Raw genomic sequence first — 10567 nt, forward strand, 5'->3', positions numbered from 1 at the left:
CTTCCTTTAGAATGAAAATCTTCTAGAATTGCAAAATTAAATAAGCCRAAGTAGGATGTGACAGATTTAGTTACCACATATTTTTGAATTTTTGCAGCCTCTGGTTTTGCCTCTGCATATCTTGTAATCTTTAATGACTTCGATACCTTTTTTCTTCTACCAAAAGTGAGCCTCACTGAAGTGARCACTGTCCATATGAACAGCTTTTAAGTGTTTTTGTCTACCCTGCCTCATGTCCAGCTTGAGCCTTCATAATTTTCATTGTGTCAAATGAATTGTGATTAGTATCCTAATGAAAATAGTTTGATTAAAATAAATAAAGATTCTATTACAGCATGTATTGACAAGGAAGTAGAACTCCAACTATGTACAGGCAGTTTTACATGTTCTAAACTTTGCAATTTATTGGCAGGATGAGTTTGAATATATGTGCTTATATAATTACAATGTATTGTTTTTATCCACCTTTGAGTAATTTCACTTCCATTATTATGTTAATTTGAGAAAATGTACTTCTGTCATGAGAAAATCTTTGTTTCATTGCAAGCCTTTTTTTTTTTTGACAGTATGTCAGATGATGAGCAGGAAAGTGGGTGTGATACAGTGGATGGTTCCCCAAGCTCAGACTCCTCAGGACAYGACAGCCCCTTTGTGGAAAATGGCTTTGTAGACAATAACAATAAAAATAAGGAAGCCAGAGCCTCAGTTAACCCTGAAACCAAATCAACTGTTTGCACAGTAGTGGTACCACCCATGAGACTTGAAAACAGGTTACATCTTGAGGAGCAGATGGTGAATACAGGTGAGGTAGTCCAGCTGTTTTGTTCCATCTATGCCAGTAGAAATGAAGTTTCAGTATTTATTAAATAAATTCATTCAATATTTATATATATGAACATTATGACCTACTCCTACATTGCTAATCTGTAGTGACCACTTCTGAACAGTGCTAGGGTTTTTTTTAATTAGTGTATTGCATTATTATTTCTCCCTGCATGTTAAACAAATGAAACCTTGTCTAACTTTTGCTAAGAACCTTGAATAAGTTTTGCTAACTTCTAACTAAGAAGACAATAGTGACAACAAAAGCATAATATTGTTTATTTCTGTCTTGGAAGATGCTACATGCCAGCCACTGAAAAAGGGTCGGTCTGTCCTGGGAAGAATAAACCAATCTTCTGTTGTAGGAAACCGTCAGCAAAAAGTGACATCAGCATTCCATCTGCAACATGGAAACTTCAGTCAGGTATGTGCACTTACATCTGAGCTGGAGAAGTTSAGTTCCAAACTGAATGCTCACAGTTTCACTTGCTGTCAGTGGCAGCTGCAGGTTTTCAGCAGCTTGATTAAAAAAGTGTTCTGATTTTGAAAAATGGATTTCAACTTCTGGGCAAGTTATAAGTATCTTTYATTTTGGGTYATTTTCTTAAAACAGCTGACTTTATTTTAGAACATAATAGAAAAGCTACACTGGCAAAATTATTAATGCTTACACAAAATCAAAGCATGAGACAAAAGGAAAAATATGTTAGCATTTATTTTTCCTACATCCAAATGCTAAAATACTCATAGTGTGCAGTTAAAACCTGCAGCTGTATCTCAGTGTTTTTCTGTCAGTAGTGTGCATGAAAATGCTTTTAGTTTGAGTATCCAGAGATGAGACAGAGTTTAGCAAACCCARCTGTTTCTTACCTTTGCTGCCTGGTAGTGATGCTTGAGGGCAGATGGGGCTGTGATTGTAATTCCATCCAGTGTTAGAAGATACCCAAAACTAATTTAAAAGTTACTTTTATCATTGCCCAACAACACAGTGTGTCTGCTGTGACTGAGAACTGAAGTTGACACATGACATCAAGCTTAAGCCCATTTTAATTAATTAACTTTGAGCTGTAGCTGCATTGAGCTTTTGGTTAGATAGCTGGAGGTGCATTAATGTGAGAGCAGTACCTGTTTGTGTAAATCTTGCAGAGAAACTGTGAATATTGTAAGTTAAATACTAAATGAAAGCATGCTGTATGTTGATAAGAGGATTTAGCAATAATGACTTGAATAGTTTAGATAGAAAGAAACATTTGGGTGGGTGACACAGTCTCCCCTTCTSCGTGATTATGCAAGAGGATTGGTTTAATTAATTCTAAGCAAACCTTAATATGATCAGCATGGTATTAATTTTTAATCTCTTCAMTGTCTGCAGCTCCTCAGCCTCTTGGCAGAAAGTGTAGAATGTTATTTTCATTACAAAAATTTATGCTGATCCTTCCTTCTTTGGTAGATGCTCTGYGTAGTTTGAAGTCTGCATCATTTAATGGGAGTAATTGATTTTTAGTCTTTTCTCTTTGTAACTGTTAATGATTGCCACATCTTCCTGTGATCATAGCCCTAGACTTCTGTTTGCCTAGTATCTCAGATATTTTCAATCCGTTTATTATTTTTTCTGCTCTCCTCTAAAATTTCTCTCCTATTTGTCCTCTTTGTGCCTCATTATGGTGCCCAAACTGAATGCAGCACTTCCAATTGATGCCAAGCCAGTGCTGAGTGGAATAAGCACCTTGCTCATGTGATACATGGTATTTCTGTTAAAACAGCCCAGCATGGCATTTTATCCTTTTTTTTTTAATTTGCAATAGCATTGAAAATAACTTGTGTTCTGTTTTCCATCTCTTATTGTCAGATTTCCTGTCTGCGCTGCTCCCTAAATAGCTAATACATTTTTTTTCGTTCCGTTGAAGCATTCAATTATTCCGTCTCTATATCCCTCCTGATTTTAAGTTGACTAGTTTTAGCACATTACTCCATTTTTCCCCCTCTCTCTATGCTCGGCTTAGCTAAGCCCCACCTATTTCTGTGCCCGCAGATGCAGCACTTCAGCTCGGAGTGGAACGGGAACTTTGCTCCGCGGAGGCAGCAGGCTTTCATCCCAGCCACGGTGGCCAGCCACGCTTTCTCTCTGCCCCAGGGGAGCCCAAACCACGGCTCGGTGCCCGCTCACCTCTCGGGGAGCTCCCAGCTGGGGGTACAGCCCCCCATCCTCCCGTACCCATCACCGGCCCCGCTCAGCACCCACCTGCTGGCATCGCCCTGCGCCTCCAGAGCTTTGCTACAGCACCCCACCTACAGCCTGAGCCACCCCGCTGGAATAGTGCACCAAGTTCCTGTTGGCATCAACCCCCGCCTGCTGCCTTCCCCCACCATCCATCAGACTCAGTACAAAGCCCTTTTTCCACCCCACTCGTACATCACAGCGTCGCCCACTGCTTACACGGGATTTCCTCTGAGTCCCACCAAACTCAGCCAGTACCCCTTCATGTGACAACTCACACACGGTGTATTGAGGAGCATCGATGCTACAGGAGTTTGCTTAGAGAAGAAACATGGTATTTATTAAATATTAGCCATGGCACAACAGGAAAATTATTTTTTTGAATCATGTAGACTTGGGTGCAATTTAAACAACTCTGAGCTTTAAAAAAAAACAAACTCACTTTTAATGTGTTTTGCACATTTGGTATAACTTGTCTTTGGTCATGTTATCTTCTTATATAGTAACTTTAGACAGGTGACTTATGGGAGCAGAAATCTGGTTTTGCTCCTGCTATTTTTTATAAAATTGCCTTCTAACTAGTGCAAGACACGTCTACATTTGGGAAGCCATTCAGTGTACAGAAYTAGAGCAACAGATGCACATGTGTCAGCAGTACAGTGTAGAAGTAACTTGTTTGTATTGCGTATCTTGGTGTTTTAAATGTTGAGTCACTTATCTAAAAGTTGAGCTGTTGTTCTTCACATTGCATGTGTCTTTTGCATGGGCAAAGGAAAGGCCTAAACATTGCTCTTAAATGTTGTTGTCCTAATAATCTCAGCTGCATTGTAAACTGTTCCCACACATAGTGCCTTAAATATTTTAGGTTGTTAATGTTATTACTTATATATAAATGTTGAGGACTGCAGCACTTAAAAAACTTCAGATCTGCTGATTTTTTGATAGCGTAATGCTCATTTTGGGTTTTGTGTGGTATGATTTTAGTATTGGGTGTATTTTCCTTATTGAGAAGGCAGCATGTTTTGCTGTAGCTGAATTTTGCTGTCTTTTTTTTCCCCCCCAGAATGATCTAGCTTCAAGACAGGACTTTAGTAGWGCTTAAGGAAAGTTGATTCAGTAGCTATTGAATAGTATCACACAAGACAGTATTTCATACTGGTAAATGGAACTGCAATACAACCTAAATAGTTTATTTTAAAAGTGTTTGTCTAATTGGATATAATAAAATGTTTAGAGGTGAAGTAGGCATGACTGGCTAGCTAATGAAAGGAGAAGCCAAGTGCTCATTGATCCATGATGTGGTTTCATCTTAGCTTGAGCAAACCATGCAGTATTTAATAACTAGTAGCAGAATATTTACTATTGAAGCTTGAAAAAGATGTGAGTTCTTTGTGTGCAATCTTTCATTTATGCATGGGAGAGATTTTAGTCTTTTTACATGATAGTATTTGTTTTAGCCTTTTGTGGGTGTTTGCTTATTTAATACATTCCGTCAGGGACGTAAATTAACATGCTTTTTGCAGGTTTTTTTTTCCTTAGGAAGTGTGTTTTTTAATTTTCTTTTTTTTTTGTTTATTTTGTTTTGTTCAAATGAAGTTGCTTTTGCAGCACCAAAGACTTAATCATCCATTTCCTATAAAAGGTAGCTACTTTTTCATAGACCTCAAGTATACTGTAGTGTAGAGATGGGATTTAAGGAAGGTATTAAGCTGAGGCTGTGTTTTAGCTTATGGGCAAGTAATAAATTGTATCATTTATCTTGAATGTATCATAGATAAGCTGCTATATAATGATTGCCACTTCAGATAGCTGTGAAATTAGGTGATTAACTAGTTCTTTCTTAGCCTTCTAATTTCTGTACAAGTCTAATTACATGAAATAGAAGCTGGGTTTTGGGTTTGGTTGTTTTGTTTTTTTTTTAATTTTTATTTTGTTTTCATGTTTGAAGTGTCGTAACTACTATACTGTAAATGATGGAAGATGATTGCATATGTTTTTTTGGGGTGTGTTATTTGCATCAGTATTTTATCTCCATTAACTTTGAGCTCATCACTGCATATAAGTGGATGTATTAATGTAACTTAATTTTTTTTTATGTTTTCATATTGGCATTGTGTAGACACTTAAGCAGCTGCATCTTGCAGGCTTGACTTAACTTTTTTTAAAACAAAATCTGGAATACAATCCTTGCAATGTTGACTGGAATAAGAGTGCAAAACATTTGAGTTTAACTCTGTCAATAAGCTAATAACTGGTAATCTTTTTCTTTACTCCACTAACACAAGCAGTGTTTTATTTAATGAATGTCTGAATGAAATAAATGTGCCTACATTTGATTTATTTTTTAAGTAATAACTAAAATACAACAGTATTAGATCATAAAAAAAAAAAGAAAATACCAGCAGTACATTTTTAATCACACTGAAAATTAAGAAACCTAACTTTTCCCAGAAGTTTCAATGTTTTTTTTAGTGATCAACTCTATGCATTTTGTACAAGTGTGTGTGTGTGTATATAAAGTATACATTAGCAACTAGGAGTATCCTGATGAATTTGAAATTGTATCAACACATAGGGAGTCCAATTGGAATTCCACCTCACCTCTTCAAGCTTGTGCTGTGTGGTCCAGCAGAGTTTTCTGTTCACTCCCTTGTGCTGGGAAATTTCCCTTTTTTTTTGGTGCTCACTCCATTGCAGGCAATGGACACACCAAAAGCCACCAATGCAAACGGAGCACATCAATTTTGTATCACGGTAACAAAAAAAAAATAAACAAAAAAGATACTGCAGTTTTTTTAAATTTTTTTTTTCCTGGGGTCACGGGGATCATCATGGGTCTGATGTATTTTCTGTACTTTTCTTTTTACTGTGCTTAAGGTTTGGAGCTCACGTGCTTGTTCAATTGACACGGTTCTCTATAATCACCACAGTATCCTGTCCTCTGCAGGAAAAAATTGCTGTAAATGTGCCCCAAATTAGATCTGCTGCTCTTTCTATGTATTGTAACCTTAGAAATGTCTGCATTTCAAAGAATGAAATATTTGGGATCCTGCCACAGCTTAAATTCAATGTACCAGGTGACTTTCCCCCTTCATCCCCTGCAATATGCTCTGAGAGAATGGACTCTTGTCCCTGCAAGTGTCTGGGGCCCATTTGCAGAAAAAAAAAAAAAGCTTTCAGGGTGAGGGCCTTTTCTGTGAAAAAAGTCATCCTTTAAGAAGCATTTTTACATGATACCGGTTTAATGCCTTTTTTAAATAAAACACTGCATGACTTTGGAATTGCATATCTGCATTTTACTTTAATTTGCAAGGTTTTATATGAATTTCTTGTGTTCGGTTTTTAACTTCAGGGTGTTTTATTGGTCAAATATGCTACTGTATTAACTCTTTTTGTTTTAATTTTTAAATTTTTTTTCTGTTTTTACTGCTAATTAATGTGGTTTGTGTTAAGTAAAAGTTAAATCACACTGCAAGCTGTAGGAAGACTTGTTCTAGAAACACCCAGTGATAGAGACTTGATTAATGAGGTTGAACTGTTACTGTTTAACAATTTGTAGACTTGTGGCTATTTTTTTTTTTTTTTTTTTGCTTTGGATTTCTCTGCTACACTAGTTCGCCATGTAGCAATTGCACTGTGCAATATTACAATATTGAGGACTGGGAAAATTTTTTATGGATGTAATGTCTCTTACAGTTTGCGATAGTATTTCTTTCTAGTTCTCAGTGATTTAAATGTGACCAAGCCTTCTGTACTTTGTCACAAAAAGCGGGTTTTCCAGGTGACTATTTTGGTGAGTGTCAAAATAAGAATTTATGGTGTATTACTGTCAAGATTCACTTTGAATTAAAATATATATTGCAGCAGAGGAGTTTTGGTGGTTTTTATTTTTTTGCTGTGTTACATGAAGGCAAAGAATATAATGAAATTTTGCTGTGAGGGCTCTAAAATTCGGGTGTAATCATTCGACTGAGCTGCTTTTTGAAATTTTGAATTTTATTAGCTTTCAGGTCTCGCTTCAGCAAATCTTGAGAGGCTRATTTAGTGTAGCCACACCTCGAAGGCACTTTGTTCTGAATGTCCCACTTTCACAGCCTTAGTGTAAGGTTTATCTGGCCCAGATGCCAGCAGACACCTCACTGGTGCTGAGCTTTGTGCCAAGCTGGTGTTCTGCTGCCACAGATGGCCACCTGGAATGTCCATGGAAGGCACAATTGGGACAAAATTGCTGTTTTCAGCCMAATGTGCTCACTCTGCCATGGGGTGCAGTGCTTGCTGGAGCCTGGTGGTTTGGGAGCTGTGTCRAAGGGTGATTGTGGGGGAGGATGGTTTCAGAAATGAAATGGAAAAGGCTGAAATGACAGCRCAGTATGGTTTTTGATACAAAAGTATTTCAGAATTGAAAGAAAGCTTTAATGTTTTAAATATAAGGATCTGTCCCGGCACTCACTCTTCAGTGCSTGTTGGTCACTGTGTCTGCAAAGCTTTTCCTGCAGCTCTGTCCCTCAGGTGATGTGTAAACACATCTGTCCAAGTTCTACAGACACCTGTTGCTTTGAAAGCTGCTGCTTTTCCCTTCTTCACAATTAGCCTTTTAAATGCATGTTGGTATCTATCCATTTTCCCATGGCAGACTGGTGTATTTTACTCTCTCACTTCTGGACACGTGTAACAAACAAGGAAAGTCAGCCTGAGCCTTTCAAAGGGAATACTCTGCCTGTGAAATCCTTTCTTTTCTTGTTTTCTGTTAATAATGATGTCCAACTGTCCTGTGGAAGGAGTGGACTAGGACAGGCAATTACGAGTAGATCATCTTCCTCTTAACTGCCTTTAGGATGGTTTAAAATTGGGTATTTCCCCATCACCAAATGCAAAGGACAGATTTGTACTGCAGATTGATTCAAGGAAAAGCTTCCAGAGTCAATGGGGCTGTCACACAGCTCAGATCTGTAGCAGGACAAATGGATTCAGGCTGGTGCTGGGTTTTCTCAATGAATTAGCTCCCAGTCTCTGGAAGGCAGCAGAGGAGCAGTCTTGATGGACCAGTGCAGCATCAGTCAAGGTTTTGGGAGTTTCTGAAAGTGCTGCTCCCCACTCCCAGAGCTGTAACTCCCCTGTGGGCCCATGATGTTCAGGAGGAGGTGTCTGTGCAGTGCAGAGCTCTGGGAACACCAGAGGAAAACTGTACCCCTCCTGCCTCTTCCCACACTGTGAAATGACTGCTGTGATGTCTTGCTGTGCAGGAAGGCTCATTAGGCCATGGGTAAGGTTTGATGGTGATTAATGTTAATTATGTCTTCCTGCCTTTCACCTGTAGGAAGGAAGTTGCATTTCTCTCTYGGGAGGGATGGGTATGTGCTCTGAGCTGATTCAGATAATTCTACCTGCCCTTGTCCTGAGGAAGAGCACTGAGTATTCTTTGCTAGAATGATAAGGTTTCTGCTGAGAGGCTGAAATACACATTGCAATGGATTCTTCTCCTAGCCCCTCAAATAGCAGGTTAGGAGCTCTCCCTGCTTTACCCTGTTCCAGCCTGGACTCCATYCTATGGCTGTATCTGGGGAGTGAGACGTTCACCAAAATGAAAAATCCCAACTGTTCTCTTGCGAAGAGGGATCAAAGCGGTTTTGGATCTGGAAAAACCCCAAACCAAACAGGATTAGTAAAGTTAAGTTTAGGAAGTAGCTAGCTACAGTTGCTTGGTAAAATCCCAGTGATTTTTCACTGGCTGTAAAAGATCCWSTCATCACTCTGGAAAATACACRTTTTTAAAATCCTTTGAAATAACAATCTTASTTGCATTTTATATGTAATACATACACAAACGCACTTTGTAATGGCAAACTAAGAGAAAACTATAACGCTTAAGAGCTCTATTGAGGAAAAAGTGCTGTCAAAATTAGCTTATTGATGGCTCTATTACAAAGCCGAGTTATGACAAAACCTAGAAAAACATTAAACTGATGAAATGGGATTTGTTCAGGGCTCCCTGATGGTGCCAGCAGAGGGCCCTGCACTAAACGCTGGTCCTGGATTAAGTAGAGTGATGAGCAAGCTCCATTTCACTAMAATAATCATAAACTGCCATCTTTGCTCTGGATAATCGCTTGGAGTCATCAAGGGGRAGCTAATTTTGCACGGAACGGATTAGTGATTTGGGTGGGGGAAAAGTAAAACGTCAAAAACGGGACAAGATAATAGTGTTGGTGACACTGGGAGCCAGTCACACAAATGTGTAATTGTGGGTTGTCACAGCTCTGGGACCGGTGTCGAGCTGTGGCTGGCCCGTGCTGAGGCTTGCAAACCTCAAACCTGACTTGGAAGAATTTCTCAGCATCSTAACTTCCAGCAGAGCAGAATTACTGGCAGCTTTTCAGGATTAGGTCGGGGTGTCCTGGAGAGTGTGGTGTCCCAAATCCACCTTTGCATCCCATCATCATGGCCTGTAGCCCACAGGCATGATCTGGGAGCTAAAAGTATTCATCGATGTAGCTCCATGGAAGAGGGGATACCAAAGAATTCACATTGCTTCTGCTGAAAAAAGGACTTGGAGAAAACASTAAATGAACTACCGGGTGTGACTGAGATTGAGGCAGCTGCTGGGCTCACCCCTCTGCTTCCCACAACACATTTCATGTGCTGGTTGGTGCCCCTTAAAGCAATCCAGAGAGAAACCTCTGTCTTTGGGAGCTTCCCTTTGTCCTGGAGGGCTGAGCCCTGTCCCAGGCGGGGCAGGGTGACCGGAGGAGCCCTTCCCGTGTTGGCACAGCGGGTTCCTGGGGGGCCGCTGCCACTTTAGTCACCCTCGAACCCCTTTATTCTCTGAGCCGCTTGTGCATTTGCAGGAACGCCGCCAGCGCTGATCATCGCTGTGTCAAGGGGAGGTGCTGGCTGGTGCCTGGGATAACGTGGGACATCTCTGGAGATGTCCCGGCCCGGCGAATTCCAGATCGGGACACAGCTATCAATGACCGCTTCCCGCAGCGAGCACAGCGGAACTTTCAGCCTCGCCAGGGGGCTAAAAAGCGAACCTCCGTTTACACGCAAAGCTAGCGCGATCGCTCCCAAAAATGCGGGAGGTGGCGGGTGCCCGAGAGCCGCTGTGGGGCACGGCTGGAGGGGTCCGGTCCGAACCCACCGCCCCCGCTGCCGCTCCCCGCTGCTGCCCCGGCCCCGGCGGAGCTCGGGGGGTGGCGGAGGGGTCCCCACGGCCCCGGCAGCGCCGCCCCCGCTCCCGCCTATCCGCGCTCGGAGGGCGGGGAGCGGGGCCGGCAGCAGCGGCGCCGAGAGCCCTTTGTGGATGAAGCTCCGTTCGGCGGTGGAGCCCGAGGAGCCGCATCGCCGCTGAGCAGCCCCGGCCCCGCGGAGCGCGGGCAGAACCGCGGGCGGCATGCGGGACCCCCGCTCCGCCCCCTCGGCCGCCKCCCGCCCGCGGAGCCGCCGCTCTGGAGCCCGGCCGGCGATGGGCAGCGCTGCCCGCTGAGGCCGAGCGAGCCCCCCGAGCGGGGATGTGGCGGCGGGCGGCGG

General features: G+C 41.7%; 1 protein-coding gene across 2 annotated transcripts in view; it reads left to right on the forward strand.

The window, feature by feature from the left end:
* HIPK3 (homeodomain interacting protein kinase 3) overlaps nucleotides 1-6905 on the forward strand; it is a 55875-nt gene extending 48970 nt beyond the window's left edge. For both annotated transcript variants that reach the window (XM_057386599.1, XM_057386601.1), the window contains exons 14-16: nucleotides 567-802; nucleotides 1119-1246; nucleotides 2855-6905. In XM_057386599.1, the coding sequence (XP_057242582.1) occupies nucleotides 567-802; nucleotides 1119-1246; nucleotides 2855-3310 (820 nt within the window). In that variant the 3' untranslated portion in view covers nucleotides 3311-6905. The remainder of the gene's footprint in view (nucleotides 1-566; nucleotides 803-1118; nucleotides 1247-2854) is intronic.
* The last annotated feature ends 3662 nt before the right edge of the window (nucleotides 6906-10567 follow it).

Source organism: Malurus melanocephalus, unplaced genomic scaffold (genome assembly GCF_030028575.1).
Source record: "Malurus melanocephalus ecotype Western Australia unplaced genomic scaffold, MMel_1.1 scaffold_1003, whole genome shotgun sequence".
Classification (NCBI taxonomy): Eukaryota; Metazoa; Chordata; class Aves; order Passeriformes; family Maluridae; genus Malurus; species Malurus melanocephalus.